This window comes from Triturus cristatus, chromosome 3_1 (genome assembly GCF_964204655.1).
Source record: "Triturus cristatus chromosome 3_1, aTriCri1.1, whole genome shotgun sequence".
In the NCBI taxonomy this organism is placed as follows: domain Eukaryota; kingdom Metazoa; phylum Chordata; class Amphibia; order Caudata; family Salamandridae; genus Triturus; species Triturus cristatus.
Window position 1 is genome coordinate 36594949 of NC_140583.1, and position 25360 is coordinate 36620308.

Here is a 25360-nt window from a genome sequence, read left to right on the forward strand (position 1 = left end):
GAATGTCTTATGTTTACGTTACGTAAGTGTAACTAGCCTTTAATGTTTACCTTTACTCACTGTACCGGATGAATTATATTTACTTTACCTGAGTGTAACTTTCCCCTGATGTTTACATTAACTCACTTTTACGGATGTCTTATGCTGTAGAGGATGTCTTATGTTTACATTACCCGAGTGTAACTTACCTTTGATGTTCACCTTTCCACACTGTACCCGAGTGTAACTCGCCTCTGATGTTTACCATCAATCACTCTACCAATGTCTTATTATTACGTTACCTGAGTGTAACTCTCCTCTGATGTTACCTTTGTTCACTGTACGGAATGTCTTATGTTTATGTTGCCTGAGTGTAACTCTCCTCTGATGTTACCTTTACTCACTGTATCAAATGTCTTATGATTCGATACCTGAGTGTAACTTACCTTTGATGTTCACCTTTACTCACTGTACCGGATGTCTTATGTTTATGTTACCCGAGTGTAACTCGCCTCTAATGTTTACCATCAATCACTCTACCAGATGTCTTATATTTACGTTACCTGAGTGTAACTCTCCTCTGATGTTACCTTTCCTCACTGTACGGAATGTCTTATGTTTACGTTGCCCGAGTGTAACTCTCCTCTGATGTTTACCTTTCCTCGCGGTACCAAACGTCTTATGTTTACTTTAACTGATTATAATTCAGCTCTCATGTTTATATTTGCTATACGTATCTGATCACCAATGATGTTTACTTGTATTCTACCCTAGCAAGTGTGCCTGTGTGTCTTGGTGCCCACCCATCCTGCGCTTCTGGGGTACCATGCTCTTCCCTTTTCACCTATTGTGCCCCTCTGGGGCGCCATACTCTTCCCTTCACACCAGTGTGCCCTTCTGGGGTGCCCTCCTCTTCCCTTCTCACCATCGTGCCCTTTTAGGGTGCCATGCTCTTCCCTTCTCACCCATCATGTCCTTCTGGGGTGCCATGGTCTTCCCTTCTCACCATTGTGCCCGTCTAGGGTGCCATGCTCTTCCCTTCTCACCATCGTGCCCGTCCAGGGCGCAATGCTCTACCCTTCTCACCATCCTGCCCTTCTCTTCCCTTCTCACCCATCATGCACTTCTAGGGTGCCATGCTCTTCCCTTCAAACCATTGTGCCCTTCTAGGGTGCCATTCTCTTCCTTTCTCACCCATCATGTGCTTCTGGGGTGCCATGCTCTTCCCTTCTCACCATCGTGCCCTTCTAGGGTGCCATGCTCTTCCTTTCTCACCCATCATGTCCTTCTCGTGTGCCATGCTCTTCCCTTCACACCATCGTGCCCTTCTAGGGTGTCATTGTCTTCCTTTCTCACCCATCATGTGCTTCTGGGGTGCTATGCTCTTTCTTTCTCACCATCGTGCCCCTCTAGGGTGCCATGCTCTTCCTTTCTCACCCATCATGTGCTTCTGGTGTGCCATGCTCTTTCCTTCACACTATTGTGCCCTTCTAGGGTGCCATTCTCTTCCTTTTTCACCCATCATGTGCTTTTGGGGTGCCATGCTCTTCCCTTCTCACCATCGTGCCCTTCTAAGGTGCCATGCTCTTCCCTTCTCACCCATAATGTCCTTCTAGGGTGCCATGCTCTTCCCTTCTCACCCATCATGTCCTTCTGGGGGCCATAATCTTTCCTTCTCACCATCGTGCCCTTCTAGGGTGCCATGCCCTTCCCTTCTCTTCATCGTGCCCTTCTGGGGTGCAGTCCTCTTCCCTTCTCACCATCATGTCCTTCTGGGGTGTCCTACTCTTCCCATCTCAACCATCATGTCCTTCTGGGATGCCCTCCTCTTCCCTTCTCACCCTCGTGCTTTTCTAGGGTGCCATGCTCTTCCCTTCTCACCATCGTGCCCTTCTAGGGTGCCATGCTCTTCCGTTCTCACCCATCATGTCCTTCTGGTGTGCCATGCTCTTCCCTTCACACCATCGTGCCCTTCTAGGGTGCCATTCTCTTCCTTTTTCACCCATCATGTGCTTCTGGGGTGCCATGCTCTTTCTTTCTCACCATCGTGCCCTTCTAAGGTGCCATGCTCTTCCTTTCTCACCCATCATGTGCTTCTGGTGTGCCATGCTCTTTCCTTCACACTATTGTGCCCTTCTAGGGTGCCATTCTCTTCCTTTTTCACCCATCATGTGCTTCTGGGGTGCCATGCTCTTCCCTTCTCACCATCGTGCCCTTCTAAGGTGCCATGCTCTTCCCTTCTCACCCATCATGTCCTTCTAGGGTGCCATGCTCTTCCCTTCTCACCCATCATGTCCTTCTGGGGGCCATAATCTTCCCTTCTCACCATCGTGCCCTTCTAGGGTGCCATGCTCTTCCCTTCTCTTCATCGTGCCCTTCTGGGGAGCAGTCCTCTTCCCTTCTCACCATCATGTCCTTCTGGGGTGTCCTACTCTTCCCATCTCAACCATCATGTCCTTCTGGGATGCCCTCCTCTTCCCTTCTCACCCTCGTGCTTTTCTAGGGTGCCATGCTCTTCCCTTCTCACCATCGTGCCCTTCTAGGGTGCCATGCTCTTCCTTTCTCACCCATCATGTCCTTCTGGTGTGCCATGCTCTTCCCTTCACACCATCGTGCCCTTCTAGGGTGCCATTCTCTTCCTTTCTCACCCATCATATGCTTCTGGGGTGCCATGCTCTTTCTTTCTCACCATCGTGCCCTTCTAAGGTGCCATGCTCTTCCTTTCTCACCCATCATGTGCTTCTGGTGTGCCATGCTCTTTCCTTCACACTATCGTGCCCTTCTAGGGTGCCATTCTCTTCCTTTTTCACCCATCATGTGCTTCTGGGGTGCCATGCTCTTCCCTTCTCCCCATCGTGCCCTTCTAAGGTGCCATGCTCTTCCCTTCTCACCCATCATGTCCTTCTAGGGTGCCATGCTCTTCCCTGCTCACCCATCATGTCCTTCTGGGGTGCCATGATCTTCCCTTCTCACCATCGTGCCCTTTTAGGGTGCCATTCTCTTCCCTTCTCTTCATCGTGCCCTTCTGGAGTGCAGTCCTCTTCCCTTCTCACCATCATGTCCTTCTGGGGTGTCCTGCTCTTCCCTTCTCAACCATCATGTCCTTCTGGGATGCCCTCCTCTTCCCTTCTCACCCTCGTGCCCTTCTGGGGTGCCCTGCTCTTCCCTTCTCACCCATCATGTCCTTCTGGGGTGCCCACCTCTTCCCTTCTCACCATCGTGTCCTTCTGGGATGCCCTCCTCATCCCTTCTCACCCATCATGTCCTTCTGGGGTGCCCTGCTCTTCCCTTCTCATCATCGTGTCCTTCTAGGGTGCCATGCTCTTCCCTTCTCACCATCATGACCTTCTGGGGTGTCCTGCTCTGCCCTTCTCATCATCGTGTCCTTCTAGGGTGCCCTGCTCTTCACTTCTCACCCATCATGTCCTTCTGGGGTGCCATGCTCTTCCCTTCTCACACATCATGTCCTTCTGGGGTGCCATGCTCTTCCCTTCTGACCCATCATGTCCTTCTGGGGTGCCCTGCTCTTCCCTTCTCACCCATCATGTCCTTCTAGGGTGCCATGCTCTTCCCTTCTCACCATCGTGCCCTTCTAGGGTGCCATGCTCTTCCCTTCTCACCCATCATGTCCTTCTGGGGGCCATAATCTTTCCTTCTCACCATCGTGCCCTTCTAGGGTGCCATGCTCTTCCCTTCTCTTCATCGTGCCCTTCTGGGGTGCAGTCCTCTTCCCTTCTCACCATCATGTCCTTCTGGGGTGTCCTACTCTTCCCATCTCAACCATCATGTCCTTCTGGGATGCCCTCCTCTTCCCTTCTCACCCTCGTGCTTTTCTAGGGTGCCATGCTCTTCCCTTCTCACCATCGTGCCCTTCTAGGGTGCCATGCTCTTCCGTTCTCACCCATCATGTCCTTCTGGTGTGCCATGCTCTTCCCTTCACACCATCGTGCCCTTCTAGGGTGCCATTCTCTTCCTTTCTCACCCATCATGTGCTTCTGGGGTGCCATGCTCTTCCCTTCTCACCATCGTGCCCTTCTAAGGTGCCATGCTCTTCCTTTCTCACCCATCATGTGCTTCAGGTGTGCCATGCTCTTTCCTTCACACTATTGTGCCCTTCTAGGGTGCCATTCTCTTCCTTTTTCACCCATCATGTGCTTCTGGGGTGCCATGCTCTTCCCTTCTCACCATCGTGCCCTTCTAAGGTGCCATGCTCTTCCCTTCTCACCCATCATGTCCTTCTAGGGTGCCATGCTCTTCCCTTCTCACCCATCATGTCCTTCTGGGGGCCATAATCTTCCCTTCTCACCATCGTGCCCTTCTAGGGTGCCATGCTCTTCCCTTCTCTTCATCGTGCCCTTCTGGGGAGCAGTCCTCTTCCCTTCTCACCATCATGTCCTTCTGGGGTGTCCTACTCTTCCCATCTCAACCATCATGTCCTTCTGGGATGCCCTCCTCTTCCCTTCTCACCCTCGTGCTTTTCTAGGGTGCCATGCTCTTCCCTTCTCACCATCGTGCCCTTCTAGGGTGCCATGCTCTTCCTTTCTCACCCATCATGCCCTTCTGGTGTGCCATGCTCTTCCCTTCACACCATCGTGCCCTTCTAGGGTGCCATTCTCTTCCTTTCTCACCCATCATGTGCTTCTGGGGTGCCATGCTCTTTCTTTCTCACCATCGTGCCCTTCTAAGGTGCCATGCTCTTCCTTTCTCACCCATCATGTGCTTCTGGTGTGCCATGCTCTTTCCTTCACACTATCGTGCCCTTCTAGAGTGCCATTCTCTTCCTTTTTCACCCATCATGTGCTTCTGGGGTGCCATGCTCTTCCCTTCTCACCATCGTGCCCTTCTAAGGTGCCATGCTCTTCCCTTCTCACCCATCATGTCCTTCTAGGGTGCCATGCTCTTCCCTGCTCACCCATCATGTCCTTCTGGGGTGCCATGATCTTCCCTTCTCACCATCGTGCCCTTTTAGGGTGCCATTCTCTTCCCTTCTCTTCATCGTGCCCTTCTGGAGTGCAGTCCTCTTCCCTTCTCACCATCATGTCCTTCTGGGGTGTCCTGCTCTTCCCTTCTCAACCATCATGTCCTTCTGGGATGCCCTCCTCTTCCCTTCTCACCCTCGTGCCCTTCTGGGGTGCCCTGCTCTTCCCTTCTCACCCATCATGTCCTTCTGGGGTGCCCACCTCTTCCCTTCTCACCATCGTGTCCTTCTGGGGTGCCCTCCTCATCCCTTCTCACCCATCATGTCCTTCTGGGGTGCCCTGCTCTTCCCTTCTCATCATCGTGTCCTTCTAGGGTGCCATGCTCTTCCCTTCTCACCATCATGACCTTCTGGGGTGTCCTGCTCTGCCCTTCTCATCATCGTGTCCTTCTAGGGTGCCCTGCTCTTCCCTTCTCACCCATCATGTCCTTCTGGGGTGCCATGCTCTTCCCTTCTCACACATCATGTCCTTCTGGGGTGCCATGCTCTTCCCTTCTGACCCATCATGTCCTTCTGGGGTGCCCTGCTCTTCCCTTCTCACCCATCATGTCCTTCTAGGGTGCCATGCTCTTCCCTTCTCACCATCGTGCCCTTTGAGGGTGCCATGCTCTTCCTTTCTCACCCATCATGTCCTTCTGGGGTGCCATGCTCTTCCCTTCTCACCATCGTGCCCTTCTAGGGTGCCATGCTCTTCCCTTCTCACCCATCACGTGCTTCTGGGGTGCCCTGCTCTTTCCTTCTCACCCATCATGTCCTTCTGGGGTGCCCTGCTCTTCCCTTCTCACCCATCATGTCCTTCTGGGGTGCCATGCTATTCCCTTCTCACCCATCATGTCCTTCTGGGGTGCCCTGCTCTTCCCTTCTCACCCATCATGTCCTTCTGGCATGCCCTCCTCTTCCCTTCTCACCCATCATGTCCTTCTGGGGTGCCCTGCTCTTCCCTTCTCACCCATCACGTCCTTCTGGGGTGCCATGCTCTTCCCTTCTCACCCATCATGTCCTTCTGGGGTGCCCTGCTCTTCCCTTCTCACCATCGTGCCCTTTGAGGGTGCCATGCTCTTCCTTTCTCACCCATCATGTCCTTCTGGGGTGCCATGCTCTTCCCTTCTCACCATCATGCCCTTCTAGGGTGCCATGCTCTTCCCTTCTCACCCATCATGTCCTTATGGGGTGCCCTGCTCTTTCCTTCTCACCCATCATGTCCTTCTGGGGTGCCATGCTCTCCGCTTCTCACCCATCATGTTCTTCTGGGGTGCCATGCTCTTCCCTTCTCGTCATCGTGCCCTTCTAGGGTGCCATGCTCTTCCCTTCTCACCCATCATGTCCTTCTGGGGTGCCCTGCTCTTCCCTTCTCATCCATCATGTCCTTCTGGGGTGCCCTCCTCTTCCCTTCTCACCCATCATGTCCTTCTGGGGTGCCCTGCTCTTCCCTTCTCACCCATCATGTCCTTCTGGGGTGCCATGTTCTTCCCTTCTCACCCATCATGTCCTTCTGGGGTACCCTGCTCTTTCCTTCTCACCCATCATGTCCTTCTGGGGTGCCATGCTCTTCGCTTCTCACCCATCATGTCCTTCTGGGGTGCCATGCTCTTCCCTTCTCATCATCGTGCCCTTCTAGGGTGCCCTGCTCTTCCCTTCTCACCCATCATGTCCTTCTGGGGTGCCATGCTCTTTCCTTCTCACCCATCATGTCCTTCTGGGATGCCCTGCTCTTCCCTTCTCACCCATCATGTCCTTCTAGGGTGCCATGCTCTTCCCTTCTCACCATTGTGCCCTTCGAGGGTGCCATGCTCTTTCTCACCCATCATGTCCTTCTGGGGTGCCATGCTCTTCCCTTCTCACCTTCGTGCCCTTCTAGGGTGCCATGCTCTGTTAAATATGGTAGCGGCAGTTGCAGTTGATAACCTTTCAAGTATTGCCCGGCGGTAATCGCCTCTTATACCACTCGAAAATTAACCAACAAGGAGGCAGGCGCCGGAGACTGGAAGGCAGGAAACAAAGTTTTTATTCCTTCGGAGTAGAACACATCAGATCGGACAGCAAGGTATCGTCACGAGGTGCTCTAACTGCATCTCCGAGACCTGGTCTCTTATACACACGTTTATGACTTTATTGCAGGTTTATCATACATGGCACATTCTTGAGATCGCTTTGATACATGAAAGAACATCCTCAGAATCCCCGGCTCAGATCCGCTCCCACACATAGCTACAGTAGAAGTCCCCACCCCACCCACAGTAGGAGATGGCTATCACACAGCTGGACATTCCGTCAATTCCCGGGGGTGTGTGTCGGGTCTCAGGGGGTGGGGGGCCTTGATCTACTGTAATCCCTTTGATGTGGGGTGTTTCCCTTACAGTAGGGGCAATAAACTGCATCCGCAGGGCTAGGTGATGGCCTGGGATCGGTTCGGACAATCAGGCGCAGAGGAAGGGGGTTTATCAAAGAGATGTATGACCATGTATGGGATGTCGGTCAGGCATGGGATGTGGTTCCATGGCAGGGTCGCGCAGAAGGAGAGGGTTTATGGCCTATGTATGAGGGAGCGGGGGCGACCGGCGCGTGGGGGATGTTTTGCAGCGCCTAGGGAACGCGTTGGTGGTCGGCGGGGGAGGGGAGGGGCAGAGGGGCCATGGTGCTTTCGAAAATGGCTACTGCTTGAGGGAGCGTGCGAGCCTGGGAGGGGACAAGATGGCGCCGATTATGTTGACATCGCAAACCAGATTTTAACAGTCCTCCCTTTTCAACATATCTAGCCAGCTTGTCTAGCCGGCATCTATCTTCGTTAAATTCTTATCCACGACATCGTAAATGCTTTCATGCGTTCCTGTTTCAAAGTACAGAGTCTTAGGGCGGACAGGAATAATCTGACACAATTGTACATAGTTACAAGTGGTTGATGTAACAGGCGAAGAGGTAGCGTATACAAAATTACATCAGCTGCGTCATATGTCAGACCCGGAGATAGGAGGAGGGAAGCTCGCTTGAACACAAACATGATACCGTAAAGTAAAAAATGTTCTGGCAAAACAAGGAATATTACGTACATTACTTAAGGCCTAGACTTCGTGTGGATCAAACTAGACAGCATAGTCATATGTACGGCTGGTGTTATACAAGTGTCATTATACAAAGTTAATGTTTCTTAACTATCAGTGTACAGTTGGAAGTGACCGATGTAATATCATGAAAATTCGATTGGAAGATAGTCAATACGAAAGCGGTTGGGAGAGGAATTCAACTCAACATGAGTTACAGTCAGGGAAGGGAGTTCTTCTTTCCAGTGTCCTATTATAGCGAGCCATCACTGGTAAGCTCTCATTGTTCTTCTTTCGTTGGCACTGTTGAGTACCGGCGGTGGAGCTAAGGTCCAGCTCAAATCCAAGTTTTCACGTAGCAGGGTGTGACCATTCGTTGCTCTCGGATCACAGTCATGTTCCCCAACTCATCTTATCATAGGTACCTTGAGACGGGGTACCCGCATTTCGTTCTTCTTTTGTCAAGTCAAGTTCAAAATCCCATATGAAAGAGGGGGGGGGAATAGGGGCGTGCTTTGGGAGGCCGAGGGAAGAGGGGGTGGAGTGGGATCGGATCAAAAAGCGGACCAAGGAGAGCAGAATCTTTTAGCACTGAGCCCATCAATCGGGCTCGACGGGCTGGGACTTCAGGCACGAGCTGATCAGTGAGCAGGGGCTTCGGGATAGCCCTTCTTTCTATCGCTTTCCATGCTGAAAATGGTGCCTCGTCCCGCATCTTTTTGCTCCGTGGCTCCTCCTTGGTCGAGGCCATAGATGTTCCATGATCCGCAGCCAGGCTGTGCGTCACGTCCGACCCCTCTCCTCCGATGACCGCATGTTATTTTTGAATGAGTACAAGAAACAAAATCTTAGAGAACTGGTAGGGAAGACGTTTACACACTTCATTCTCTCTTCCAACCCCAAGTAGTAGGGGAAACGTTTATCGGTCACTCTATGGTGGATGTCTATTAACTCTTATGCCGGTGTACGCTACTAACTCATTAATCATTGCTGCGGTGCAGGTTTGCGAGTGTTCCTGCAAATGTCCATCACCAGGTCTGTTATGTGTTGATTCCTGTACCTTATAAACGTAGCAAGAAGTCTGACATCTATCAACTTCCTGGTTTATCAAAATTCGAACCGGCTTCTCCGGCAGAGACTCGTCTTTCTAACGCAAGCCCTGCTGATTCATATTTTTCTCCAGGGACTGCTAAGTGTATGAAAAAGTGCGAGGTGCTACTGTCATGGGCTCACAAATATCTGTTTCGGGGAGGAACACGAGCTAAACATTTTCCTTGCTGGAGACAATAGTTAACCTTTATCAATTCTAGGCGATGTATCTTTAAAAACAAGTAAAGAAAAACAAAGAGAGGAGTAGAGAGGTACCACTCAGCGAGTGGGGGAGGTGGATACTTCCTCCCAGTCAGTTATACATAAACAAAAAGGATCCACCCACAAGTACAAGAGATCACCCAATTACGCAATGTGTATCCCACGATCGTGGAAAATACACATTAGTTGTTTAAATACCCCTCACACACCAAAAGGGCCCTTGGTGTCATGCTTCATCATAGGGGTCTTCCTGCCCCTCTACGGGACAGGGCGTGCTACGACCTACGTTTGCGCGGGAGCACTGTTGTTGGTGAGACAGCTATGTGTGATGCGGGGGTGTGAGAGGAAGGGTCAGGAGTGAATAAGGAGTGAATTAAAAAATACCTGGCTCTCAGGTCTAGGAAAATGTATTCTGCCGGTCGAGCTGGTATTGTTAAAAGGTGGGGTAAGGAGGGTGTAAGCCTCAATGAGCTATATCTCCTACGCCTGAAACTGATCGAGCGCAACTATCCCGAGCCGATCATTGATAAAGCCCTCAAGAGAGCAAGGAATAACAACAGGGAAGCTCTCTTGGAAGACAAAGTGGTCACTCAGACTGATGAAAGGCCCATCTGTGTGACCACCTTTAACACACACTCCAACAGGATCACTAAGATAGTGAATAAACACTGGCGTCTCCTCAACAGCTGTGGCTTGAACATCACGAAACCCATGTTTGCACATAAGAGGGGTCGCAACCTGAAGGACATGCTTGTCCACACCAGACCCAAGAATACATCCCAGCCCAGAATTGAAGGTCTGCTACCTCCAGTACAGGGTCATCATCCCTGTGGCAACTGTAGTACTTGCCCACTCACTAAGAGAAGCAGACATATTCAATTCCGCAATGGCGAGAAATGGGACCAGAGGAACTTTACTAATTGCAACAGTAAAAACGTTGTTTACTTAATCACCTGCCCGTGTGGTCTGGAGTATGTGGGTATGACCACGAGACCCATCAAGACACGCATTGGTGAACACCGCAGTAATGTCAGATGCGGGCGTAGTACTACCAAAATGTCCAACCACTATATCTTTAGTGGACATGGCGTTAATGATCTACAATGGACAGTGATTGAACAAATGGGCAGCGAACATGGCCTTCTGGAAAAAGAGCAGCGTTGGGTTTTTCGCTTGGGTACTCACATCCATGGTTTAAATGACGATATACCATGGAACCAGTTCCATCTTTAAGAATTCCAACTACAGACTGAATGGCTTCCTATCTAAGGCTCTACAACCTCACTGTAGTTTTCATCTGTCTGGGGGCGATTATTCTAAAACTGTCCCTATCAGGTACCTCTCCGTCTCCAATGTGGGTTTTTTTGCCACCTCCTCCTATTGTTAGGAATGTAGGTTCAATGTTTTTAGTCTTGGAATCATTTTGTATCACTGTACATTTCTTGGCACTCTGTCAGGTTCTCCCTATTGACGTCATGCTATTCAGTCCATCACTAATGTGACCCCTACCTTTCGTGTATGGATTTATACCAATCCCTCCATGCACTTAGACTGAGTACTAGTTCATACACCCCTTGCCCACTAGTACCACGCTCTCTTGAAACCGATTGGGCCACTACACCTGCCATTCCTTTAATCAACCATCTGTTCTCGATCAGTCTGATATTTATGCAGGCATTGGCTTGGACACCTATGTCCCTGAGATCCATCTCCTGTAATCCCAGGCTTATTTGGATGTTCCGGGTGACCATTCCGATCACAAGTCCTAGTCAACTAGAGCACCTACTCCTTATTTTTATTTCATTAGGTAGCCTCGATGGGCAGATAACTGCAACATCTACTCCGTTTAAATCCGATCAGGTATTTTAGACAGGCAGTGGATCAAGACACCCAGGTCCTTCCCATGGGGTCCTTCCCCCTTCGGTCCTGGTTCAGGCAATTGGTCGGAATGACCCGGACGGTCTACTTCCGATTCCCGGTCTCCGTTTGCAGAATCAGCGAGCATTGGGCACTTACCACCGAGGCGCAATTACACTAATTGATGTAGCTATTTATAATGCGCACCGTCCGATTCAGTTCTATCGACGGAGCCGACCGGGGTGGTTGATTTGGCGGGACACTGATCCCTGGAGTCGTAAGTACGGCGCTTCAGTGAGAATGAGGTAACATCTTGACAACGCTAGTATTTTGGTCGTTTGCCCACTTTTGCCTCTCCTGTTCCTCTCTTCATGCAGGTAGCCCACTTGGCACGCCCACCACTCGGTTCACGAGCTCATGAGGTTACTTATCTCCTGTGAGCAAGTATGTCCATACTTTTGTGGGGAATTTGATTCTGGCATGGATATACATTGAACTAGTCCCCCCTTTTTATTAGAGTGTGTGCTTTTTGTTATGTGTGTGTGTTATGTTTAATGTTTTATGTCCATCTGTCACACAGTACTTTCATCACTGATCACGTGATAACGTTACGGATAGCGTCAAGAGACCAGTACTCTTCACCTTTTTTTACAGATCACCGTACTCACACAATGGATTGAACTACTTCATACGTAATTAATACGCCTTTTATTTCCCTCTAGGTTAATAGGACTATGTAAGACCTATTAAGGCATTGATATCGTGGAGGCTATTTACTTCCTTTTACATATTCTTTTTTTCTCTCACAATCTTTGTTACTTGACACAACACAGTTAGTGACAGGAAGGGATCCTTAAGGTCCTGACGAAGAAGCATGGGGAAGCTTCGAAACATGTCGACACCACTAGGAGATATAGCTCATTGAGGCTTACACCCTCCTTACCCCACCTTTTAACAATACAAGTTCGACCGGCAGAATAAATTTTCCTAGACCTGAGAGCCAGGTATTTTTTAATTCACTCCTTATTCACTCCTGACCCTTCCTCTCACACCCCCGCATCACACATAGCTGTCTCACCAACAACAGTGCTCCCGCGCAAACGTAGGTCGTAGCACGCCCTGTCCCGTAGAGGGGCAGGAAGACCCCTATGATGAAGCATGACACCAAGGGCCCTTTTGGTGTGTGAGGGGTATTTAAACAACTAATGTGTATTTTCCACGATCGTGGGATACACATTGAGTAATTGGGTGATCTCTTGTACTTGTGGGTGGATCCTTTTTGTTTCTTTAAAAACAAGGTCATCAGCTGTATTGCTTAAAATATAACTAGGACTATTCTGGAAGGACGGGGTGTTTAGGCGTTCTATTTCTGTGCAATGGGCGGGGCGATTCTGAGTGATGGAGGTGGAGTCGTTAGAGCCCGAAAACGAAAACCACTGACATATAGTCCCCGTGATGAGGGCCAGATTGGGAGACATCAGTCGTCTTACCTGTCCTTTCTTTCTCAGCCAGTTAAGTTCAACATTTTACAGAAAGGAGAGGTAGTAATGTGGTAAAATACGGTCGTTTTTGCTTCTGTCAATTTGTTTGAACACTGACGTGTTTTAGGCCAATTATACACATACTGAGGAGGTATAGTGTCGTTAATTTATTCAAAAAGAAAGAGGGCAAGAGAGCCTTCAGCGAGGGAGAGAGAGAGAGAGAGAGAGAGAGAGAGAGAGAGAGTGAGAGAGAGAGAGAGAGAGAGACGTGCACATCAAGTAGGCTATTTCGTATACGTACGACATAAAGAGAGAGAGAGAGAGAGAGAGAGAGAGAGACATGTGTACGATAATAGGCTACTTGGTGTACACACAACATGGAGTAGCACTGGTCAGTTCTACGTAGGAAAACACAAGCGGGGGAGAAACATAAATTCGGCGTTCACGTACACACAAATACCGGATAGGGCGTAACAGTACATACATCAAGCGCAGAAACTTAAGACAGAGCTTCGTTGAGTATGGGGACCTCTCCTTTCCTCTCCTCTTTCCTATGCATGCTGAGTATTTTCAGTATTTTCCGTAATTCATTTTGGGGGGGTGTCGGACCTTTTACTCCCCTCCCTTTGATCGATAGACAAGCACTTCAGTCATACGATGACGTTCTCTTCCAGCGACCCAAGCATATGTAATGCATACCGTACAGTCAGGGCACATACGCACAGTCATACCATACAGTTTTTCACGTTCTCAGTGGTGGTCTGCACTTCACGCACCATCCCACAACGTTTGTCTATGTTTTTCCCTACATTGAGCACGGTGCGGTCCATGTCCACTCCTTTCTTCAGTCGGAACTCCGATGTGACCTATAGAGAAAAAAAGAAAGGGGGGGGGGGTGTGCAGCATTCAAAGTACGTTAGCGCGCGTAGACACGAAAAAGTTCTACTTACCACGTACCAGACTAGCTGCAGGAACGTACAATACCACAGATCTTGACTATCCTTTTCGCATTTTTCTTTCTGTGTACTATATCCTTCTTTTCTACTATACCAAAATTTCTTCATTTTTATTTTTCCCTAAATTCGAGTTCCCTCTTCGTGCATTTGTTTCTCAATTAGCCGTATATTATTGGACAAAATACCATACCTTACATGGATACAAATTTTCATCAATCCAAAATTCAGGCAAAGGGTCTGCATTATCTGTCTTCTATTGGTTGGGAATGACGGCCGTTATTTAAAACCTTACCAACCTAGACGATTGTTATGACGCTGATTCCATAATTCTTTCGAAAACCCTTTATTGTGAAAATGTCAGTATACAAATACGGGCCTACAACCGTATAGGCCGGCCACGGTGCAAGAGGCGTCAAGAATCATGAGCAATACTACCTTAATGCGAAAATAAAAATAATCAATAATGAGAAGACCAGCATCAATAAGGTTTTCCGCATGTCCAGTCAGTACCCTCCCTGTCCCTCGCCCGCCATGTGCAAAAAGACCGTATACATATCCCTTAACATCAATGCCAAGTAACCTGGAACGCCATAAGGAGTTGTAGGCCCCTCCCACATCGGCGCCATTTTGGGGCGAGGTCGGGTGGGTCCAGTGTACAGTCTAGATGTTTCCACTAGCTAACGGTCGGACTAGAATCCCTTTCGGCAGTCCAAAAAGTTTCCATTAATGCCAACAGAAAGAACAGACAGCATGAATCGTGACTCGAAGGTGGGGAAAGCAAAGTTGTTTCCTACCGGATCGTGCTGAGGTTCCACCAGAACTGCTTCGGGTTGGTAGACTACAGTGTCTCCTGGTAATTCAAACAGAAACTGGCGTCAGCATGAGGGCACCACCATCTTGCAGCGATGCCGTGGTCCTTTCGGAGAGCGAGACAGCAGGCGTGCCTCTCCGCCGATACCCTGAATCAGCCTCTCTCACGGCACCAAACGGGGACAAGGTGGCTGCCGCCCGGGGCAAAGGCAAGTTAATGTGGAATGATCGAGCGATAGTGGCGGTTGCCCCTACCGGAAGTCCGCGGGAGTCGAGGGCCAATGACTCCCGCAAAATCTGCAAAACTGAGAGGACGTTTTCAAGGGTGGGGCCCACGCCCGAGCAGGCATGCTTCCGAGTTCCAAGGTAGCCCAGAGCCATCTTAGTGGACCAGGCCCGAATCCGGAGAGCCGACCGCCATTTTGAGAGTCCAGTGGCAGCAGCAGCTCTTCATTACAGCCACCGGGGTGGGTCCCCCCGACCACTTGGCTGCGGGGGCCCACTTCTTGCGTCGAACGCTAATGGCAATCTTGGTGCAGAAAGGAACCCGTGCCCGGGTGGTTGTCCGGCAGGCGAGACGTAAGTGGCTCCCCTGCTGCAGCTGGCCGGTGAGTGCAGGGGCGCCTACTCATCTGGACGGCGAGTGAAACGGCAGGCGTGCCTTCTCAGCTGGTCGGCGAGTACAGGGGCGCCTACTCAGCTGGACGGCGAGTGAAACGGCAGGGGTGCCTTCTCAGCTGGTGAGCCTCCACCTGGGGAGGCGGGGGAGGCCCGTTCGCGTCGCTTCCCCCCCGCCAGGGCACCCTTCGCTGTCGATCTGTGCAGCATAGCAGATTGGCAAGACCAGTACAACAACTTGCTGGTCATCACCTCGGCGCCGCCCGGGTCTCGGTCTTGTTGCCTCCGGCCTCTTCGCACAACGGACCGTTACTGATGCCGTCTCACAGGCGGATGGTTTTTGTAGGCCCTTTTTATAGCCCAAAGCCGACTAAGAGACAGCAATGTTGCTACTTCGAAGAAGGTGGGGCGGGGACTGTGTTACGCGGACGGTGAAATGCTTTGGGGGTGGATGTTGCAGCAGGCTGCCATGTAAATAGTTGTGTTTAACGTGTTTTACCCTATTGAAGTGTTGCATATACCTACAAGTTATTAAAAGCGTTTTAATCATACTATTTTGTTGGAGTGTGGCATATATATATGTTGGGAGGGAGCGTATGGAGGGGGCATGTAGATGATCGGGGGACCTAATAGCAATCCGTCATTCGCTCGTTGCTTGGAAGGCAACTCAGGGTAGAGTGTAGAGGAAGTCCTAACAGGGCACTGGCCTGATGTTTCAGACTCTTGTTTTAGTTTAGGTTCCTTTCTCTCCTTTATCTCTTCCTCTAACTTTCTAGCGACAAGGTGAGCTGCCTTTCGTAGTTCTTTTTCTGCTTTTACTTCTTCTCTCTTTTTCCGTTGCGTTGTTTCTTTGCGCCACATGCCGAAACTGTCGAGCATAGTAGGCGTCGTTTTATTGCTACGTAGAGCTATTTCTAGCGCTTCTATTTTATGATCATCAAAGGATCCCATCAGTGGCCACTGACTTTCGGAGTCCTTCTTTGTATATTCGTGCAATAGTTTGCTATAAGCTACAGCGACTAGTCCATATTTAGTAAACATGTCCTTATTAGGGGTGCCTTCCAGAGGAGCCGGATGGTTCATCTCTAATAAGCGGTCCGGGCAGAACCAACTACCAATCAGTGGGGAGAAGACAGGCATGACGGGTTACAACGGGGACAAAAGTCTGCACTACCTATCTTTTCACTGCTTGCAAAGACTAGACAGAATATCTCTATTCCACGTTACTTGTAAGCAGAGAATACCTCCAAAGAACCAATATCGAACAACCAGTGTTCGGACAATCAATCGATCAATGGTGAGAAAGAGATAGGCACGACTGGTTACAACGGGGGACAAAAGTCCGCGTTACCTACCCTTCACTATCTGCAAAGACTAGACAGAATATTTCTATTCTACGTTATTTGCAAACAGAGAATATCTCAAGAAGTACTATTCTTCAAAACAATCAATATTCGGTCAATCAATCAGTGGGGAGGAAAATAGGCGCGACAGATTACAATGGGGGACAAAAGTCCGTGCTACCTACCCTTCACTATCTGCAAAGGGAGAGAGAGTATTTCTACTCTTCCCCGTTTGTAGGCAGCGAATACCTCAAAAAGAACAATCAATAAGCAATACTAGTATTTTCAATCAATCAATCAATCGTTTCGCAATTTGTCGTGTTATACGACCTTACCCGGACCGCATGGACAGTTTCTCGTCTTCCGCCTCCAGCGCCCGATCGTCCTCTACTCTACGTTATTGCTGCGGCACTCCTGATGGTTCCCAGTCAGGACCGTAGATCACTCGAGAGAGGTCTGCTCGGAACCAGTGAAGTTCGGATGATCGGCTGCCAGACGAGGGTCTATCAGGCAGGAGCTCTTCCCGATCGTTGCAGTCGTTTACTTTGTCGTCAGGACCTCTCCCACTGGATCCACGTGTCGCTGATGGGCCCCACATTGGGCGCCAATTGTTAAATATGGTAGTGGCAGTTGCAGTTGATAACCTTTCAAGTATTGCCCGGCGGTAATCGCCTCTTATACCACTCGAAAATTAACCAACAAGGAGGCAGGCGCCGGAGACTGGAAGGCAGGAAACAAAGTTTTTATTCCGTCGGAGTAGAACACATCAGATCGGACAGCAAGGTATCGTCACGAGGTGCTCTAACTGCATCTCTGAGACCTGGTCTCTTATACACACGTTTATGACTTTATTGCAGGTTTATCATACATGGCACATTCTTGAGATCGCTTTGATACATGAAAGAACATCCTCAGAATCCCCGGCTCAGATCCGCTCCCACACATAGCTACAGTAGAAGTCCCCACCCCACCCACAGTAGGAGATGGCTATCACACAGCTGGACATTCCGTCAATTCCCGGGGGTGTGTGTCGGGTCTCAGGGGGTGGGGGGCCTTGATCTACTGTAATCCCTTTGATGTGGGGTGTTTCCCTTACAGTAGGGGCAATAAACTGCATCCGCAGGGCTAAGTGATGGCCTGGGATCGGTTCGGACAATCGGCCGCAGAGGAAGGGGGTTTATCAAAGAGATGTATGACCATGTATGGGATGTCGGTCAGGCGTGGGATGTGGTTCCATGGCAGGGTCGCGCAGAAGGAGAGGGTTTATGGCCTATGTATGAGGGAGCGGGGGCGACCGGCGCGTGGGGGATGTTTTGCAGCGCCTAGGGAACGCGTTGGTGGTCGGCGGGGGAGGGGAGGGGCAGAGGGGCCATGGTGCTTTCGAAAATGGCTACTGCTTGAGGGAGCGTGCGAGCCTGGGAGGGGACAAGATGGCGCCGATTATGTTGACATCGCAAACCAGATTTTAACAGCTCTTCCCTTCTTACCCATCATGTCCTTCTGGGGTGCCATAATCTTCCCTTCTCACCATCGTGCCCTTGTAGGGTGCCATGCTCTTCCCTTCTCATCATCGTGCCCTTCTAGGGTGCCATGCCCTTCCTTTCTCACCCATCATGTCCTTCTGGGGTGCCATGCTCTTCCCTTCTCACCATCGTGCCCTTCTAGGGTGCCATGCTCTTCCTTTCTCACCCATCATGTCCTTCTGGGGTGCCATAATATTCCCTTCTCACCATCATGTCCTTTTGGGGTGCCCTGCTCTTCCCTTCTCACCCATCGTGCTCTTATGGGGTTCCCTCCTCTTCCCTACTCACCATCGTGCCCTCTCTCTCCCACAGGGTTGACTGTGTGAAGCTGAAGATGTCTCCTCAAGATGGGCATGGAATCATCCTCTCGGCGGGCCATGATGGAGCGGTGAAGTACTGGGACCTGGCAGAGTAAGTGCCACTGCAAACCCTACACTTGTGCAGTATTGGGTGCCACTGTTAGACCCGACTACAGAGATCGGACCGGGTACAATACCAGCTGCTAATGTTACAATTGTGTGCCACTACAGAGCCTGGGTATGGTACAGTGTTCAGTGCCACCTTTAGACTCACGTGTGCCACAACAGAGCCTGGGTATGGTACAATACTGGGTGGCGCTGTTAGACTCACTTGTGCCACTAAAGTTCCATGATATGATACAGAACTTGAAGCAACAGACTCGCTTGTGCCACTATGGAAACTCAGTATGGTACAGTAATTGATGCTACTGTTACACTTGTACACACTGCAAAGCCCTGGTAGGACACAGTACTGGCTGTCACTGTTAGACTCACTTGTGCCACTACAGAGCCTCGGTATGGTACAGTACCAGCTGCTACAGTTAGACTTGTGTGTCCACTACAGAGCTCAATGTGGTACAGTACTAGCTGTCACTGTTACACTCACTTGTGCCACAACAGAGCCTGGGTATGGTACTGTGCTCAGTGCCACTGTTAGACTCATGTACCACTACAGAGCTCAATGTGGTACAGAACTAGCTGTCACTGTTACACTCACTTGTGCCACAACAGGGCCTGGGTATGGTACAGTACTAGCTGCTACAGTTAGACTTGTGTTGTGTACCACTGCAGTACTCAATGCCACTGACTTGTTTGTGCCACTCCAGAGCCCTAGTTTGGTACAGTACTTGGTACTACAATTAAGCCTGGTTGCCACTACAGAGCCCAGGTATGGAACGGTACCAGCTGCTACTTTTAGACTTGTGTGCTGCTACAAACCCTTGGTATGGTACTGTGCTCAGTGTCACTGTTAGACTCATGTACCACTACTGAGCCTACGTAGGCGTATGCAGTACTCAATGCCACTGATTCGTTTGTGCCACCACAGAACCTGGGTATGGTACAGTACTGGCTGTCACTGTTAGACACACTTGTGCCACTACAGAGCCTTGGTATGGTACAGTACTTGGTGCTTTTATTAGACTTGTGTGTCCACTACAGAGCTCAATGTGGTACAGTACTAGCTGTCACTGTTACACTAACTTCTGCCACAACAGAGCCTGGGTATGGTACAGTACTTGGTGCCACTTTTTGGCTTGGGCGCCACTACAAACCCTAGGCATGGTACTGTACTCAGTACCACTGTAAGACTCATGTACCACTACAGAGCCTGCTTAGGCGTATGCAGTACTCGATGCCACTGATTAGTTTGTGCCACTACGGAGCCTTGGTATGGTACAGTAATTGGTGCTACAATTAGGCTTGGGTGCCGTTACAGAGCCCAGGTATGGTACGGTACCAGCTGCCAATGTTAGACTTGTGTGCCACTGCAGGGCCTGCGTAGGCGTATGCAGTACTCAATGTCACTGACTCTTTTGTGCCACCACAGAGTCCTGGCATGATACAGTGCTTGGTGCTACAGTTAGACGTGTTTGTCCACTACAGAGTTCAATGTGGTACAGTACTGTGAGAAGTTGGCCTAATATATGCTGTCCACTAGTTATAGTGGGCACCCTGTAACAGTCCAAACAACCCCTTATTGGTTATAGGTTAAAGAAAACCTTTATTGAAAGCTATCCTAGTGGTAGCTATGGAGAGCAGCCTTCAAGCTAAGTCTTGAAGGAATGTAAAGCAGCTTGTTTTACCAGGCTATAATCTCTTGAGCCACTAAACGAAAGACAACCACACCAGGTATATAGATAAAATATATGTATTTATTACTAAACACACCCTCCTAGTATCTTTATCTCTGTCTAACTGAGGTCTCTAAGTGGATGAATGCTTCCCAGTTGAAGCTCAACGGGGATAAGACAGAGATCATGATTTTGGGTAACCCCGCCCCAGTGATATTGGAGTCCCTGTGGCCAGCATGCATGGGCCCACTCCCAGTTCCTAAAACTGAAGTAAAGAGCCGGGGCATCTGGCCTGACCAGAACCTGACATTCAAGGTGCAGGCAAGAAAGACAGTTGCCACCTGTTTCGGCCTGCTCAGACTGGCTAGGAAAGGGCTTCCCCTTCTTCCGCCATTAGCCAAGAAAGTCCTAGTTCAATCTTTGAAACTTTCAAGGATTGACTATGGCAATGCACTTTACTTAGGAACCCCGACGGCAGTCACAACCAAATTACAAAAGATCCAAACTGTGCAGCCAGACTGCTGCTGGGTGTATCCAACCGCACCTCAGCTAAACCAGCTATTCGTTCACTGCACTGGCTGCCGGTGAAGGAAAGGGTACATTTTAAAGCCCTCTGTATTGTTCATAAGTCCCTTCAAGGGAAAGGACCTCCATTATTTTCACCCATGATTTGTCCATATAAAGCTAACAGGAAACTCCGGTCGGATGACCTCCACTTGGTGGCGGTCCCTAGAGTTAAGAGGGCCAGAAGTGGTGGTCGTCTTTTTTCTCTTAATGCTGCCAAACTATGAAACGCATTGCCACTCCAGCTTCGGAGGGAACCCTACCACTTAGTCTTCCGAAGACAATTAAAAACTATTCTGTTCCCCTAAGTCACCTCAGTTCCATCTGATTAGTCACTCTCAGCGCTGGGAGGCCTCCGGGTAGCCATGCACTATACAAGTGCCCTCTCAACTCAACTCAACTTTATGAGACTAGAGGTCAAAACACATAAGTTACACTTAGGGGTGGGCGGAATTTGCGTAATCGCGTTACGCAAATCTCCGCAAAACGGTAAAAAATCTCCGCGAACATGCAGAAATTCCGCGAACACGCGGAATTGCTTGTTCGCGATGCTTTTTTCCTGTTCACAGTTGCTGTTTGCGTGCTCGGGGAGAAATATCTCGCGAACACGCATTTTGAGAACGCGAACAAGAATAAATTTCGCGAAGTCGCGGAAAGCAGAATTTTGGGCAATTTCGCGTTCTCCGCGGAATGCGAAATTACCGAAATTCCGCAAATTCCGCGAGCGGAACGGAATTTACTGCCCAGGCCTAGTTACACTTCAATAATCACAGTAAAATAGCACAAATACACGTCAGGCCCTAGGGGCGAGCCAAACCGTATACTAAAATAGTGTTATAAGAACCACGACTTAACTAGACACAAGGCCTAGAGCCTGTAGAATCGCTGGGACCCCAAGGAACCACCCAAGGTAGTGACACAGGGGAGCCGTTAGCTTCTATGGGGAAAGTCACGGTTAGATTTTTAAAGATTAGGGACACTTAGAAATGAGTCAGGACCAAACCTTTTTGGACTTAGGAAGTTCTAGGGCTAACACCCACGGGAGCACCGGAGTACTCGTGTTACCTTACCCAGGGAAGCCGGGTGCATAGGTGTCTTTTGGAGTCGCGTCGTCGATTTCAATGGGAGCTGGCGAAGAAGTGCTGCTGCCATGAAGCTGTGAAGTGTCCAAAGAGATCCAAGCCTGGATCGAAGATGAGAAGAACCTGAAAGCAGAGGGGACAGAGTCTGGGTCACTAGCCAGTGACCAGGAAGGCGATGGACAGATGCCCACCGATGTCGGGTGATTTCAGGTGAAAGAGGTGAAGCTTGACTCTTCAGCCACGAGGACCAGGAGGCGTTGAGGATGACCAGGAGCTGGATTCGAGCTGTCCTACAAAGGATGTCGAGTGCTGCAGCGTTGGTGCCCGGATTGGACACAACAAGCCCTGGCAACAGCAACCCACGCAGAAACGAGAAAGATGCTTCGGTGCAGACCAGCAAGGTCTGTGGGACTTACCACTTGGTAGGGAGTCGGGGCACGTCTGGAGCAACCAGGGAAGCCCAAGGAAATTCAAAGTTGCCCACTCAAGGACCCACCAGTCAACAGACCAGGGATTGCGAAGGGTCCTCGAGATGAAACACAAAATGGCGGCCCACGGGTCACTTGGAATGACCAGGCCGACAATCTTCAGTGGATTTAGTGCTCGATGTGGGGGCTACAAGTCAGCCCAAGCACGACTTCAGGAGACGTCGAGAAGTGAATGCACTTGCAAAAGTGCACGGTGACCAGGAGTTCCGGTTCTATGCTACTCACGAGGGCTGCGGGTCTCAGCTTTGCTGGGGGCTCGGGTCGGCCTCTGAGATGTCTGGAAAGCCCCTTCCTGGGCTGCAAATACTTTGGAGTCCGGCATGAGCTTCGATAATGCAGACCGGCAAATTGCTTCGTTGGTGCCTGCCAAGCAGGGGAGTCACTCCTTGACCCCAAGGGAGATTTTGTAAGTTCTCTGGTCTTTAGCAGAGCAATGAAGGTCCAGGATTCGGCTTCAGAGTTTTGTCCAGGGTAATCTAAAGTTCTGGTTACAGAGGTTCCTTACTTATACCTAAGGAAGGGGTTGGACTAGCTCTGGGGACCCACCTATGGGAGGGTTTGGAAAGAGGGGTGGCTACACCCATTTCCTGTGTCCAGTTCCATGCCAGAGCAGGGGTTGGAAGCCCCTGAACCGGTCTGAGCTGGACTATGCACAGGGACACCAAATGTGCCCCCAGTGCAGGACTTCAAAGCACTCAGTGAGTGCTCCCACCCAGCCCCAATACACATAATCCTGTCTGGGAGGTGGTTACACCTCCCTGTGACAGGAAACCTATTGTCCAGGCCTCCCCTGCCGGAGTTTCGGTCAGCAGTAGGAGGCCAGACTTGTGTCTGTGGCTGCAGCATCCATTTTGTGATGGCAGGGCTCTATTAAGTTTCTACCAGGTATACCAGTGCTGCCATGTCTCTCCCTCTAAAAGGGTGGGATCATACTCCCACACCAGTTACTGGTGTAGGGGTATGATTCCAAGGTGTTTGACACCAAACACAACATGTTTCCGTGCAGCCAGTCCAAAGTTAGCATTTACCGTTTGGTTATAATGCACTTAAGAGCATATGGTCAAGCTGCACTACTGACAACCCCAGAGAAGAGATTCCGAAGGCTGCAGAGGGGCTCAGCTCATGCCTGGGCACCCCCTCACATATAACCAAGCACCCTACCCTCAGGATTGATAAGGCCTGCCATAGGGGTGATAGGTTTGTATGTGCAGTATATGGTGATATATAGTGAACCTATATCTCAGTAAGGAGTGCATGTACCACCTTACTCAGATTGCAGTAGCAGACCTGTGGTGTCATTTTGGGTTGCTTTCCAGGGCTGGCAAATACATGCTTCAGCCCCTGGTATGCCTCTGGGGTACCTATGCCCTGGGTACATAGTATACCATATACTAGGGACTTATAAGGGCACCTCAAATCCAATCTGTAATGTACCTAAAGTACATGGAATCATTTTAGAAAGGAAGCTGCTAGGCTGGGGCCCTGAATAGCAGGGTCCCAGCCAGACTTAAGTCGAAAAACAGTGAAACACCAGCAAAAAGTGGGGGTAAACATGTGAAGCAGATCCTACTCTCTTACACCCCCTCTCCCCCCAACGCAGGGACATTAAACTAACCTTGACCAGTTGAATCTTCATGTTCTAAGTGGAAATATCTGGATAGTCCATCTGCATTGGCATGGTTACGCCCAAGGCTATGTTACATTGTATAGTCTATCCCCTGTAATGAAATGGACCACCTGAGAAGTATGGGGTTTTCACCCTTCATCTGTTTTATCCATAAGAGGAGCTTATGGTCTGTCTGAACAATGAAGTGAGTACCAAGTAAGTATGGCCTCAACTTCTTCAGAGCCCAAACCACAGCAAAGGCCTCCCTCTCAATGGCTGACCAACGTTTCTCTCTGGGGGTCAACCTTCTGCTTATGAAAGCTAGTGGTTGATCCTGACCATCATTCAACTCTGACAGTACAGCCCCTTCCCCCAACTCAGATGCATCTGTTTGGACAATGAACCTTTTGGAGTAGTCAGGACTTTGCAGAATGGGAGCAGTGCACATGGCCTGTTTCAGGTCATCCAATGCCTTTTGGCAGCCAGCTGTCCACTGAACATTTTTGGTCATTTTCTTAGAGGTTAAGTCATCAGGGGTGTCACTATTGATCCATACCCCTTGACAAATCTTCTATAGTACCCAGTCAGGCCTAAGAAGGCTCTCAGCTGAGTCTGGGTAGCCCATTATGGTCTGGATTTTGCTCTGCAATGGTTGAACCTGGCCTCTACCTACAAGGTGGCCAGGGTACACAACCTTACTCTGCCCTATCTGGCACTTAGTAGCCTTGATCGTTAGGCCTGCTTTTTGCAGGGCCTCCAAAACATTCCTCAAGTGGACCAGGTGATCCTTCCAGTTGGAGCTAAAGACAGCAATATCATCTGGATATTCTGCACTATAGTCTTCCAGGCCTTTAAGGAATTGATTCACCAGCCTTTGGAAAGTGGCAGGTGCATTCTTCAAACCAAACGGCATTGCCACAAATTGATAGTGCCCACTATGGGTAGAAAATGCTGTCTTTGGCTTTGCATCATCAGCTAGTCTGATTTGTCAGTAGCCAGCTGTCATGTCAAATGTGCTTAGAAACTTGGCTCAGGCCAAAGTATCTATTAGCGCATCTGCCCTGGGGATGGGTGGGCATCAGTCCTACTGACTGCATTGAGACCCATGTAATCCACACAAAACCTCATCTCTCTCTTGAAATCTCTGGTGTGAGGTTTAGGTACCAGGACTACTGGACTAGCCCAAGGGCTTTCTGAGGGTTCAATAACTCCCAAATCCAACATATTTTGGACTTCTGTCCTTATACAGTCTATGACATGGTCAGAATGCCTGTAGATATTATTCTTCACAGGTAAACTGTCCCCAATATGTCTGAACTGGCTGGGAAGTTTTCTGCAGTCAGTTTGCTGCTGGGCAGTGAGGCTGCCTGCCAAGGCTACTCCATCAACTGACCCATCATCAGGGTTCTGAGAAAGCAGGTCAGGGAGTGGGTCACTCTCTTCCTCCAGCCCTTCATCAGTAGCCATGAGCAAGCCCATGTCTGCCCTGTCCACATATGATTTTAGTCCGTTGACATGAAGTACCCTGTAGGGACTCCACAGGCTCCAATACCCACACTTTCTGTCCTGGCTGGTAGACAGTCAGTACAGCCTTTTGGTCATGCCAGGCTTTTTGTAATTCCTGGCTAGCCTCA

At 49.8% G+C, this 25360-nt stretch overlaps 1 protein-coding gene across 2 annotated transcripts in view; it reads left to right on the forward strand.

Annotated features, from left to right (window-relative positions):
- LOC146859654 (uncharacterized) overlaps positions 1-25360 on the forward strand; it is a 481453-nt gene that overhangs the window by 430755 nt on the left and 25338 nt on the right. For both annotated transcript variants that reach the window (XM_085646710.1, XM_085646711.1), the window contains exon 16: positions 18207-18305. In XM_085646710.1, the coding sequence (XP_085502836.1) occupies positions 18207-18305 (99 nt within the window). The remainder of the gene's footprint in view (positions 1-18206; positions 18306-25360) is intronic.